General features: G+C 39.6%; 2 protein-coding genes across 2 annotated transcripts; one reads left to right on the top strand and one right to left on the bottom strand.

Annotated features, from left to right (window-relative positions):
- Positions 1–1,459: 1,459 nt before the first annotated feature.
- On the top strand, positions 1,460–9,288 carry si:ch211-250n8.1. Its single transcript, XM_034707598.1, has 16 exons — positions 1,460–1,799; positions 2,038–2,145; positions 2,311–2,386; positions 2,956–3,112; positions 3,216–3,261; positions 3,381–3,439; positions 4,148–4,183; positions 4,322–4,374; positions 4,468–4,600; positions 6,489–6,703; positions 6,795–6,840; positions 6,925–6,990; positions 7,094–7,153; positions 7,229–7,314; positions 9,018–9,112; positions 9,193–9,288. The coding sequence occupies exons 1-16, from the start codon at positions 1,646–1,648 to the stop codon at positions 9,225–9,227; spliced, it is 1,425 nt and encodes a 474-aa protein (XP_034563489.1). The 5' UTR covers positions 1,460–1,645; the 3' UTR covers positions 9,228–9,288.
- A 41-nt stretch (positions 9,289–9,329) lies between these two features.
- On the bottom strand, positions 9,330–12,037 carry LOC117829873 (histone H3.3A). The gene is made up of 4 exons (XM_034707600.1): positions 11,904–12,037; positions 11,020–11,157; positions 10,120–10,273; positions 9,330–10,020 (listed from the first exon to the last, which is right to left on the bottom strand). The coding sequence occupies exons 2-4, from the start codon at positions 11,145–11,147 to the stop codon at positions 9,892–9,894; spliced, it is 411 nt and encodes a 136-aa protein (XP_034563491.1). The 5' UTR covers positions 11,148–11,157; positions 11,904–12,037; the 3' UTR covers positions 9,330–9,891.
- Between the last annotated feature and the right edge of the window lie 1,714 nt (positions 12,038–13,751).

Below are 13,751 nucleotides of genomic sequence, written 5' to 3'. Positions count from 1 at the left end.
ATGCAAACATGCTGTGATCAATAGCAATTAACACATAGAGGAGGGCCTCTCTGAATGCTGACTTCTTTGTAGTGTGATTTTTAAAAAGAGGAGGTGTGTATTGCCTCTAGTCAATCAATCAATCTTTATTTATATAGAACCAATCTCAACAAATGTTATCTGAAGGTCTAGACCTACTCTATGTTCTATTATTAACAAAGACCCTACATCAAGACAGGATAAGATCCAGTCCCATCTTACAGACAGGACTCAGTCTGATTTCATCTTAATCCACCATGAGCAGAGCACTTTGCAGCCTTTAGCAAGTTACAGTGGCAAGGACAAACTTCCTTTAACAGACAGAAACCTCCTGCAGGACCAGACTCATGTTAGACACACATCTGCTGAGACCGTGTTGGAGAGAGGGATAGAGGGAGATGAAGATAGAGATAGAGAGATGATAGTGGTGAGACGGATAGTAGTAGTTGTAGCAGCTGGTCTGGCACGTCCACAGCAGCAGATTAACAATTTAACATTTAAAAGCTTGTGATTCATTTTTGTTTTAAAAAAAAATGGCTTCCAAAGCAGTTTTTGAAGTCTTTAAGTGTTCATGATTTATTGTTTTGTTTTGTTTGTTTCTTTACACTTTGGAAGCTGTTAGCTTAATTAGATAGAAACTGTAGGCTAGGCTTACATAAGCATTTTGCCTCTGCCTTTTCAGTCATCATAAAGTATATATGTAATAAAATACATTCTATTCTATTCTATCACTTAATACTGTTGCTTTGTTGAAAGTGTCTGTACGGTGAAAATGATTGTGTTGTATAATGACTGAATAAATTCTAACACTACAACATTATGTATTTTGAAATTGTATAATTTTGTCCTGCTAAATATCAGTGTTAAAATAACATTTTATTTAAGTTCTATGAGACGTAATTTTCATTTAAAATGAAGTAAACCTGTAAAACATAGAGCTGTATGTCAGTTTTCTTTAACTGTATATGTGATGTGATTGGCGGAGTTGGTTACAATACAAGGGGGACCAGTTGAAGTCTTGCCTAGGGCACCAAGTCTGTTAGGGCCAGCTGGGTGTCTCATTTTTGTTATATTGCAAGTGAAAAAAGGCTGACCTTGAAATTTGATGGATGTGGAGGCTGAAGGACAAATCCTGATCAAATAGGACTCCCAGATTCCTTACTATGAGATAGACAGACCTTTATTTAATGAAGACCTACACACAGAGGAAATGTATGGAAGAGGATTAGAGCCACTAAAAAAAATAAAAAAAATTAAGGTCCAATATATATTTTTTATTATAATTGTGAGATTAAAGCAAGAATTCTGAGAAAAAATATCAGAATTCTGAGATTAATAAAATACAAAAAATATAAATTGGACATTAATCTTTTTTTTTTTTTCAGTGGCCCTTATCCTCTTCCGTAGAATAGTGCTTGCTGTGAAGGTATCACAAAGCAGCATATCTACAGAGCCCCGCCAGCAGATGCCACTACAGACCCTTCACATTAAATTCTTATCATTCTATTTGAAATATCTGTCGTATATGTGTGTCTGACATTTCACATATCTGTCTGTTATTTTCTCTGAAACGTTTTAATGATGGGATGTAGTCCAGCTGTTCCGCCTCTGTGTGGCAGGTGTTGGAATGGGCAGGTGTCGGTATGTTCCTTATGCACACGGAAGTGAGCCTGCAGCGCGTTCACTGTGCTTAACTGACAGGAGGCTTGTAACGACAGAGACTGATCACAGCTGGAGGCTCAACATGGCTCCGAAAGACCCTCTCCTCGGCACCCTCAAAGGTAAGGACACCAAATAACGCACAACACACGCGTGCTTTCATTGATCACGATGTATCAGGAACACACGGGACTGATTGACCCAACAAACACCTGCTTTAATCGTTCAGTTCTCCTGCTGCAGTCAGAAGCATCCTCTTTATAACACACAGCCTGGTCGTGATTATGTTCATGTGCTAAAAGGCAGGTTGCATGAAATCGTGCGTGTTATGGAGAATGACAGTTGTCGTGTTCCTCGCAGTGTGTGTGCTCAACCTGCAGTCCGATGGGGAGATCGTGACGGACATAAACCCTCACCTCGCCTCCTGCTGTGAGCTCCTGGAGCTGGTCCTCAGGAAGGGACTCCAGCGTCAGTATTCCTCTGAGGGTTCATTGAGTCTTCTCTGTAGCCTATCAGCATTTATGATCATGTCTGTCATTATTGCACAAAGACAACATCTCAGGTGTTTGATATTACAGAAGGACAGATAATCTAAAGCATTGTGGACTAAGTGTGTGTGTGCTTTACTTGCAGAGCCTGTTCTCAGTCTGGTACACAGAGACTACTGGCAGTGTTTTGAACAGATAATCCAACAAGACGCCTGTGGCAGGTATTATTACCCTGTATGGATGAAATTGCAATAACTCCACACTGTAATACACCAGGGGTTCCCAAACTGTGGGTCGGGATCCCCTGGGGGGTCACGAGACACAAATGGGGGGTCGTGAGATATCTTCCAGAATGTTTCTTTTGTAAGTTATGTATAAATAGTACATTTTATCCATTATAGTAAAAAATATCGACACCAGTAGAAGCTAACCTTGAAGTAAAACCTTGAAAATAGAAAATGTAATGAGTTTTCTGTCTTTCTTTTTTGCCAGATGACTCCTAAGTTTAGGGTTAGTGAACAGTTCATTATCAAAAGCATCAGTAGCAGCAGGTTCATTCATAACATCACAGGAAACACAGACACATGCTCATATAGGTAGGGTCATTTTCTGCAGATCAGCTAAATTAAGCCACATTAAATCACTTTGAGGGACAGCAGGGGTCGAGAGTCTTTGGCACCTTTATTTTGGGTGTCACAGACTAAAACATTTGGGAACCCCTGTAATACATTACTCTGTCATAACACCTTGTTATTGTGTATTACCTCTGCTGGTGTGCATGTGTGTGTAGGCTGTCCGCTCTGTCCTTGGTGGTGGAGCAGACTAGAGTCTGCAGGAAGCTGCTCTCAGCTCAGGGCCGAGGCCGCTATCTGCTCAGACTGGCCCTCAGCCGCAAGGCTCTGCCACAGTTCATCACACACCTGCTGCACACACCCAGAGTCCTGGAGGTCAGCTGTGTGGACAGGATACAGTTTCAATAATACGTTCATTTTAATGTTTTTCAATCTCTCTAATAGACTCAAACATCTTCTGTTTGTCGCTCCCTTCTAGTGGTTCAGCCCAGAACTATCAATCCTTAGAAATGAAGAGTTTGTGGGTGAGGCTTTTTACTTGATCTCATTGTTTTGAATTAAAGTTGATCTTAGCAAAGGAAGTTCTTATCACTATTCGCTTTTAGTGCAGCTAACATGAACACCAGTGTTCTGCCTCTTCCAGAGCCTTTCATGTCGCTGCTGCTCGTCCTCTCTCACATGGATTTTAAGCTCAACATGGAGGTCAGAACACTGAGAAACTAAACTCTTCAAACCACAGAGGTTTTCCCTCCAAAATATAATGTTCTGTCAATTCTGTATTTCATGTGGTGTTCATTCTTTTTATTTGTCTGTTTGTTTGTTGTTCTTATTTTTACCTTTCATGTGTATTTGTGTATTAAATATTAAGCTATTTATTTTGTTGGACTTTCATTATTGTGATTAATTTCTTTCCTCTCTATTTATTTATTTATTTTCTATTCTAAAATAGTATAATTATTATCATTATAATACCTTTTTTTTTCCATCAACAGATTTCTCTACTTATTTTTGTTTTCTTTTATTAGAAAAACACAACTTGCCTTAATTTTAAAAATGAACCCTCTGTATAAAATGTGAAAAAATTAAAAGAACAATCTTTGAAAAAAAAAAAAATAAATAATAATATTTATATAAATATATATATATATATATATATATATATATATATATATATATATATATATATATATATATATATATATATATATATAAAGAGAGAGAGAGAGAGAGAGAGAGAGAGAGAGAGAGAGAGAGAGAGAGAGAGAGAGAGAGATAGAGAGATAGATAGTTAGATAGATAGATAGATAGATAGATAGATAGATAGATAGATAGATAGATAGATAGATAGATAAGATGTTCTTTTTAATGCAGTGACTCTTGTCAAACCACAATCTGTGTTCTTTTTAACAGAACTGCAGTTTTCTGGATGAGAGCTGGATCCTTCCGGTAAGAAAGCCTGATTAATGTAGAGTAACTCACAACATCACCATAATCTTAATAAGCACTGTAAGAACACATGATTGCAGCACAACAGTTGCTGTATAATGTGAGAGACGGTCTGATCCTTGTATTCTTTGGTTCTAGGTTTGTGACACTTATGAGGTCGTGCCTTGTCGGGAGGTGGGGATGGTTTTGAGGTTTGTATCGTCCACTCTGTAAAGAAGTCTCTTGATCTTATATATCTGTACTTGTGAACATATCAGCCCCCTGTATTTGGGTCTGTGTTGCAGATATCTCAGTGGGCGTGTCTTCGTCCTCGAGCTGATACCTGGAAGTCAGGCCCACGCTGACAAGTTTATCTGCCCTGGAGATATTATTGATGAGATCAATGGGACCTCACTGAGGAATTCTAAAAACGGACAGGTACCCCCAAGTACATGTTGCTATAAACCAAACAAAGAACCAGTCAGATTATCTCTCTGTGTCACCACACTGCAGCTGGTGTGCAGATAAGCATTTACCCTGATGGGCCTTGAGAGGCATTTAAATTAAGGGCATTGGGGTGTGTTGGGATCAGACCCTAAAACCTGCAGAACTTTGTTATGACAGATCAGAGGGTTATGCAAACCATATATATATTTTTACTGGGCATTTGCAGTGGTGGATTAAGTCCGACTCTTCATGACTTCATTCAGTGTATAGATCCTCCTGGTCAAACATTACTCCAATACAAGTGAAAGTTGTTCAGTCAGATTCCGACTTGAGTTAAAGTCCTGGAGTACTTGCATTTAAAAATACTGAAGTATTCAAAGTACTTTTTGAAATATCTCTAAACATATTTTCACAAAGCATGAGGTCAGTCAAGAATGCATGGGTGAACATTCTGCTCCGTTCTGTTGATCTAGAAAACATGATTTCATATCTAAAAAGTCTACCGGACTGATCTGAATAACGATTGATCTACGTTCAACCGAGGTACGGCTCCACCACTGAGACAAACCAAACACAAGCGACAGTTTACGGTCTTTGGGATCTGATTTCAGAAAATAAATATAGTAATACATGCTGCTGTCATAGTAAATCCACAGGGGGTTATAAAATAATAAATATACACTGTTCAAGTTTCCTAAACCAAGATGCAGTGAGAGTGAGCCAGCAGCTTGATTTGCTCCAGTACTTTATGTAATGCATGCCGTCACACCTGTCCAGACCTCTCCTCAGAGCTGTGTTGGTGTTCAGACTGCATGATCAACATCTTCCTCAATTCCTGTGTATTTGTGTGCTAGGTCAGACAACATGTGTTATTTGACATGTGGTGCCATGACATTGCACATTTCCCAACATCCAGCCTATGCATCGGTGTTATCAGCACTAAGAGCGATAAACCTGTGTGGGTATAAGATAAGGCCAGAATGATGTGCCACAGTGGAGCAAAAATAAAAGCAGTGAGAAGGGATTTTTAAATTTGGATAAAAACAAGCATCCCCTGAGGCTTTAATGGCTGCTCCTATGTGGCCTGGGGACTTTAAGATGGATAGTACAGCTGCAAGAGTTCTATTGATCTGAAAATGACAGTAGCCAGAACATCCTGAAAAAAACAAAGGTTTTGCCAATATGTGAGAAAGCATGTCATCATTGCAGTCTCTACATTTGCTACTGCAGAGGCCTAAGAACTCAAGACCTACCTTTTTAGTCTTGCTTTTAACTGAGTTTTATTCTTATAATAGCTTTATTTATTTATTGATTTATTTATTGATTTATTTATTTATGATCTATCTCAAATTTTAGTCCATTTTTATTTATTTATTTTATTTATATATTTATGTATTCATTTATTATCTAGTTCAAATTCTAGTCCCCTTTTATTTTATTATATTATTTAATTGAAGTATAGCATCTTATTTTCTTTTAATGGTTGAATAATTTATTGTTTTATTATCTTAGAATTTAGATATCATGAGAGCGTTTCCTCAGTTTGTTCAGCAACTCCTTTTTTATTTTCATTTATTTTATTTCATTGTTATTATTATTAATATTGTTGCATAAATTGTGTTTTTCTTAACCTTAGGATTGTGGAGTGGATTTGGGGTCATGGCTGAGGTTGGGATTAGGATGGGGGGGTCTTTTATTTTTGTTTTTATATACATATATATATATATTTTTTCAATTTATTCTGTTTTAAGATGTTTTTATGTTCAGCACTTTGTGTCACAACGTCATTGTATGAAAAAGCGCTTTATAAATAAAGTCTGACTGATTGAAGAAGTTGTTGATGATACAACAATCAAACCCATGATCTCTACATTCCCAGGCTGGGGTTGTTTTGTCTCGGCTGAAGGGCTGCCCTCTGTCCATCTCTGTTCTGCGATGGAGGGCTCAGGATGGAACAGTGTATCGGCCCCTTATCAAATTCCTGCAGGCTTTGAGGATAGAGAACCCCACCCTGCAACTTGGCCCTGTTCCTGCCCAGCAGTCTGCTATCACAGAGAGGAAAACATCTCCATCACAGTGTCTCAAAGAGGGAAGGCAAGTTCATGAACAAGGATTTACAGTGATTTGAGGCATATTGTGAAAGGTGTCCCCTTGCTTTTAAGACTATGACTTGTTTCTTTTGCAGGATTGTGCATATAGTCCAGTTCTTGGGCAAAGCAAACATTGGAATGGTAAACTAACATTATACTTCAATTATAAATGGTAAGAATCAATGTGTCAATCATTGCAACAATGATTCTGTCCCGTTGTGTTAGTTTGGAGGCAAGGAAGTGCTGCAGCAAGCCATCCCTCAAGTACTGCAGAGAAACCTGCCTAGCAAGGTAATGACCTCCTCCTGCGCCTACGGGCATGATAAACTTTATCTTGTTTCTGTGGAACACTATCTCAGTATCAACATGTCAACCCGTGGTTCCTGTTCTGCAGGAGGTGCTCCTAGATCTGAAGGAGACACACCTGACCTGCACCGACAGAAGCAGTGCTCTGGTGAGTGCAGTTACTGAAATCAATACTTGCTGTACCCTCTGTGTTGTTGTCTAACAGTGGTTTTGTTTTCTTCAGGAGCTGTTTGAGCATCACTATCCAGAGATATCATGTGTAGGGAGATACAGTCAACCAGACTACACAGTGTTTGCATTCTGTGTGGCGTAAGTATTCATCTTCATGCCAAATACACGTTTAATAAAAGTGCAGATTATTGTATTATTTGAGATCAGGGAAGAAACCCACCACACTATGCCCTCTACTGATAAGTTTAGTACCCTACCACATGGCTCCTCATCTCCCCCAAAGCCTGAGATAGAAAGGACAGATGGGGAGCACATCACTGTGGTGATCAAGTGGGCTCCTCCCTTCACTGATGTTTCCTTTAGTTCGGCCCACAACGCCAGAGAGGCTAAACAGTTAACTCTGGCGTCCCAGAGCAACCCCCCTCCATGACAGCTCCCACTGTCCATCATATCCACCAGCAGAACCCCCAAATTTAAAAACCCAACCCATACAGTACTGCCACGTTCAACGGACCCAGGCTCCGCACATGCAAACTCCAGATAGTGAGAACACCGATACTACCTACCCGAGCACCTGTACCCTAGCAGCCTCCACCACCCAACACACATTAGAAGACAGGGGAGGCAGATCCGAGGTGAGATGCCAGTCTAGGCTATATTTCATCCCCACCGGTCTAGGCTGTGTGCGCTACCTCCTCCCTACTGAATATTTCCCTAATTCTGTTTTGGCCCCCAGCTGATATTATTCCTCCTCATCCAGATCCAGTGACTAGTTTTCACTGCTTCGTCTGACATTTCCTTTACTGTCTTTCGCAAAATCTGTCAATGCACTCCCAGTAGTGAGAGTTGATGGTGCTATAAACCCTCTACATCCTACTTCTACTGGACAAACCCTAAACTTCAAACCTTGCCGCTCTGTTTCTGGCGCCAGCTCTGAGTACTTAAGTATTACCTAACAAGAGCAAAATCTGCAGTAAACCAAAACTACCCGGATGTCGTACTGGTTCGGGGAAATTTCTGAATCTGCAGCAGACCAGTCTGCCTCCTGTAGTTTCCCACAATGCACAGCGCTTGCTCTGCTTTTTCTTTTCTCTTCTTTTTTTTAAGGGGGCACTCAGTTTTTATGTACTGTGAAAACTACTAAATTCCATATTTGCCACTGCTTAACTTTTTATATCATTAGTGATACTAAAGAAGCAGTTTCTCTATCAGCTTGGTCGTTGTTTACTTCTGCTTTCTGAAACTGGAAACCCAGTGACATCTGACCCAGCATCCTGCAGACCAGATCCAACAGAACAGTCATACTACAGACTAAATTCAAACAAAGTAGGCAATACCTGCTGCCTACTACATTCATAGGTAGTATGTAGCAGGCCGTTTCGAAAACGGCCACTGTCAGCTCTTTATAGTAATAATAATTCATTTTATTTATAGGCGCCTTTCTGGACACCCAAGCTCACCTTACAACATAGCAATATTAAAAGCAACACTCAACAGTAAAAAATACATTCATTAGAATAAAGATACAATACTAGGAATCTCACTTCTGACTGCTTGACCAGAGCATCATGTCAGAAGTGAGATTCCTACCTCAGATTAGGGGAAACCATCTCATGTGGCACTACAAGTTTTCCAACAGATAAGTCTAGCTGCATCTCCCAATCACTACCTCCCTTTAGGAGACATGACACGTGCTTATTTAAAAGTCTAGCTCCACTAATGTTGAGAAGTGCAAATGTATTAAATGTATGATCTAGTTTCTTTACACATGGTCATGTAATTAAACCTCTGTTCATTGGCTGGACCCAGATGTTATGAGCACAGTATTTGTGTGTTCACAGAGACTCTCCAGAAACCCCTCAGTCCACGGGCTTCTGCTGTGTGGCACTAAGAGCCGACACCATCCAGGAATGTGAAGAGATCGTCTGTCGTATAGGTGAGGTGTAGTGCCTTTACAAATACATATACACACACGATTGCAGTCGAGAGATATTAAAAGCATCTTTCTCCTTACAGCTACTGGTTTCAAGCATACGGAGTGGTTTGTATGACATCCGTCAAGGCCCACCAGTTTCATGGTTTCTTGTAAATAAATGTGAAGTGTATTAAAAACATTGAGTCATTGTCTGAAACAACACAGCGCACACAAGGTGTTCTACTCATAAAGACCTTTAATAGAAAGACATGTGACAACATCTTCATAAATAGTATTCAATGTAGCTGCCAAGTTTTGTTGAAAAACATGTAAAAAGCAGTCCAGAAAAATACAGGAGGGTCTCCCATGCTCGTGGTCACACAGTGCACAGCTTTACTGTCACAGCCAATACCGTCACATTTTGACCCGTTCAGCAAGACATGCTGGCTTTTTGTGGTGAATGGTAGATTAGTGAAGAAACCTCAGACCCTCAGAAAAGATGTGATGAGAATGTATCCTTTTGAAACCATCTCCAGACAGCCACACTAATCGCAAAGAGATGGTACGACCTAAACACGTAGTAATGAGCGACGGCTGAAAAGGCATATTACCCTGCTGCAACAAATTCAAACTACCCTAAGTGTACTCAGGATGGTGGAATGAATGTATGTCCCGATCTAAAATACAATACAAAATCCAAACAGAAAACTTATAAAAATACCCACGAAATAAAATGTCCACAAAAATGGTTAAGTACGATAAATAGTATCATTTGTCTTGGTAATGCTGCCACAAGCTGCTTAGGCTCTCTCTCCCCTTATCCTACGAGCCAGCTGGATGTCTTTGGGCATGATGGTGACGCGTTTGGCGTGGATGGCGCACAGGTTGGTGTCCTCAAACAGACCCACCAAGTAAGCCTCGCTTGCTTCCTGTAAAAAGTAAGAGAAGAAAGAAGGGGTTACAAACTTTTGTCAAAGATGCTTTAGATACTCAGACAAAATATGCATGACACTCAGTGTGTTCTGTACCTGCAGGGCTCCAATAGCAGCACTCTGGAAGCGCAGGTCAGTCTTGAAATCCTGGGCGATCTCTCTCACCAGGCGCTGGAAGGGCAGCTTGCGGATGAGGAGCTCTGTGGACTTCTGGTAACGACGGATCTCTCTCAGAGCCACAGTCCCGGGCCTATAAAACAAAAAGGTCTTAGTCCCAAGCTCCAAATGTTTAGCATAACCTCATAAGATGACTGGTGTATTACTGGGGCGTAAAAAGTTTCTGGTAAATTTCTATGGGTAATTAGGCTGGGGAATTTTAGAAATATTCCAAATTTGGAACTTTTCAGGGGAACTAACTGAATTGAGGGTAATTAAATGGAAAGGTATCATATCCAAGCATTAATATTTATTTTGTTAAAAAGCAGACATTCATCCAAAATAATACAATTAAAAACAGATTTATTTGTAAGTAGAACTTTATCAAATGTTAAATATTTTATTGAGCAATCAATTATTTCATTGAAGAACAAAAACATGAATGTTGGGTTAAATATTACTCATCCCCCCCGACCAAACCCATTTAACAAATTACCAAAAATGCAAAGTCCCATTCAAAATGTTAATAAAAGCATCTTCCCTTAGGCTTGTCAAGCTTAGCCTCTGCATGATTCTAGAAATCATGTGTGCTTCATGTGATGGGGGAATGCACAGTGCATGTAGGGGGCGTGGTCTCAATAGCCCCTCAGTAGGCAGTGTGCTATGTGCATGTGATTGAGGAATCGCATAGATATTTATCTGTACTTGATGAAATCTGGTTGTTTTAGTCAGGATTGTGCTAAAATTTAAGTTCCCTATTAAGAGCAATCCTTCAATTTAGTAAATTCCTCATTTATTCCCATAAATTCCTGTTGATTCCCATGCGGTTCTATGTATTACCTGTAACGATGGGGCTTCTTCACTCCCCCCGTGGACGGCGCGCTCTTCCTGGCTGCCTTGGTAGCCAGCTGCTTCCTTGGCGCCTTTCCTCCGGTGGATTTACGGGCAGTCTGCTTGGTACGGGCCATCTCGTACTTCCTAAAGATCACATTAAAAAGAAATGGGATCAGAGTCAGTCTGTGTGAAGTATTAAGTATCAGTTAGACCTGTGGGGAAAGCTACTTGAAGCAGCCTGAATGCTAACCTAGCCTTGTTATAATTACACACATCCAGTCACCCCTCCCCCAGACTGGGCCAGAGGAGGCGTCTGGGTCGCTCTATAAACACTAATCCACTACCAGCATCGCAATAAAAAATTAGGTTAAACTCATTTCAATCGTAGTAACCTACATTACACATTCTTAAAGCATTACAAACGACCTAACGGGGGCAGCTAGTCTCCACACCCCTCCAGAGACATTGCGTCAAAACAACCAGGCCTCCAGCAGCTACAACATGTCGGCCTTCTTCTTCCTCTCGCCATTTTCACATCCTCTCACTTCATCCAGAGACTCTGACTCTATTAAAGGACATATTACATACATCACGACAAGATTACTCTATATAGTCGAGGTTGTATTACACAACAGGACCATTATCACACTGTTTCTTCGGGTAACTCTTGCCTGTTTCACTACCTCGAGTTTGACTCCAGGAAGTTAAATTTAAACGGTTAAATCGACAACTGCTGTGGATTCCATTGTTCTATTTTTAGCTAATGCTAATGTTAGCAGGCTGACACGGTGGTCTGTTTGCCTAATTACAGTCAAAGACAGAGACACATCATTAATTAAATCAGCTAAAATAACACAGAAATCACATCCAGTGAAGAAACAGATAGTTACCCTTTTAAATTCCAGACAGATGTTCTGTAATAGCTGTTGCCGAAGAGTCCTGGCAGCAAGGTGTATCCGCTACAACGGTGTGTGTGTGTGGGGGGAAGGTTTCAGGCCGTGGCTTTATACTTACTTATGACGTCATGTGTGAAACAGACACGCTGATTGGTTCACCGGTTCACCTACGACAGAGCCCGTTTTTATATTTTATTTATTTTTTTATTGAACATTTTACAAACTGACTAACTCTCAATGAGGATGGTAAACACACATTACAATCAATTACAGTGCAAATTAAAAAATAGAATCATGTAAGGAAATCAAACAAAATAGTGCACAACAACAGATAAGGTGCATCAGGGCTACTGAGGAAGTCATCCAAAAAACAATATAAAGCAGAGCAGAGGCCAGTGGTGGACAGTAACAGAGTAAATTTACTAGAGTTTGTAAATTTGAGTATCTGTATTTTACTTGAGTATTGTTTTTTGGGGAAACTTATTACTTTTACTCCACTACATTCAGCAGACAATTATTGTACTTTTGACTCCACTACATTTCTATCAGTGCTCTAGTTACTCACTACTTTAGCTTTGAAGTCAGCTCATGAATTTCCTTCGATCCCTAAGACAGTAAACTGTGTTTGTGTAGTTCTGTTTGACTCAGAGGTTTAGTCGTACCTGTATATCGTGGGTCTCCACGGTTGAACGTGGATCAAACACAGAGCAGATTTCACTCAGATCAGGCAGTTCATGTAGGGGAGGTAATGATGGCTATAATTCTCCACCTGAGCACCCATGGCCATATCTTCAGCCCGTGTTAGAGGTTTTTGAAATGAAGAATGATACGTATGGTTTGAAATGTTCTCCTTGTTTCCCACTCTGCCCAAACATACAAACATTCACTGTCCAACCTGAGAGAGCGCGTTGAGCTACGTAACATTTGTTTCATTCCAGATGAACATTTCAAACTAAGTTGTCTGTGCTTGGAGTAACTTAGTTTCTGTTTTTATTCCATGGTATAGTGTTTAGATATTTCGAGTAATGGTTTCTAGATCAACAGAACGTAGCAGAATTTATTCCTATGTATTCTTGACTGCACTAATGCTTTGTGAAAATACAACGTTTTGAGATTTTTTAAGAAGTACTTTGAATACTTAAGTATTTTTAAAAGCAAGTACTTTAGTACTTTAACTCAAGTCAGAAAATTAAGCTGTGTACTTTGTCCACCACTGGCAGAGGCACAAAAAGAGGCAATCAAAGTTCAGCGTAACATACAGCTGATTGGTCAGTCCGTATATAGAAAACAGTTTGGGACAAGGGGACAGTTCATTTCAAATTTCTTTTCATGTTTGGCTCCTGTAATAGTGGGAAAAGATAAGAAAATATATATACATATAATATACACATACGTAACATTGATAAGGAGTTGTTATATACTAAAAAGTACTGAATCAAGTGGGTCACGGGTAGAGGAATTGCTTTACATATTTTGTTAAAGGCTGCTTGTGAACAATTTGAATTATATTTTTCAACAAAATTAGTGTATTTACTTACAGTATTTCTCAATTTCACATTTCTGACATCCACCACTCTTTTCTCAACACTATAAAAACACAAAAACAATTTTCAAACTGCATTCACCAAACCTCTGACTCTTCCTGCAGAACAAAACAATGTTGTCAGATCATACCCAAAGTCAATCAAAATTAAAACCAGTCATTACAAGTTTTACAAGTTTACAGCATTACAAGTCATTACACACAACATACAAAAAACTGAAGACACAATGCTCAGGACATGAAGCTGTAGAAATAATGGTTATTGTTCACAGGAGACTAAATTAATTTAGCACCTGTAT

The sequence above is a fragment of the Notolabrus celidotus genome, chromosome 18 (assembly GCF_009762535.1).
Source record: "Notolabrus celidotus isolate fNotCel1 chromosome 18, fNotCel1.pri, whole genome shotgun sequence".
Taxonomy (NCBI): Eukaryota; Metazoa; Chordata; class Actinopteri; order Labriformes; family Labridae; genus Notolabrus; species Notolabrus celidotus.
This window is presented reverse-complemented; position numbering and strand designations above follow the sequence as displayed.

Coding starts and splice junctions, on each gene's coding strand:
- si:ch211-250n8.1 (XM_034707598.1), top strand. CDS start 1,646: ATGGGCAGGTGTCGGTATGTTCCTTATGCACACGGAAGTGAGCCTGCA. Junction 3,262..3,380: donor TAGAAATGAAGAGTTTGTGG/GTGAGGCTTTTT, acceptor TGCCTCTTCCAG/AGCCTTTCATGTCGCTGCTG. Junction 7,154..7,228: donor CCGACAGAAGCAGTGCTCTG/GTGAGTGCAGTT, acceptor TGTTTTCTTCAG/GAGCTGTTTGAGCATCACTA.
- LOC117829873 (XM_034707600.1), bottom strand. CDS start 11,147: ATGGCCCGTACCAAGCAGACTGCCCGTAAATCCACCGGAGGAAAGGCG. Junction 10,274..11,019: donor AAGAAGCCCCATCGTTACAG/GTAATACATAGA, acceptor TTTGTTTTATAG/GCCCGGGACTGTGGCTCTGA. Junction 10,021..10,119: donor CTGCTATTGGAGCCCTGCAG/GTACAGAACACA, acceptor TACTTTTTACAG/GAAGCAAGCGAGGCTTACTT.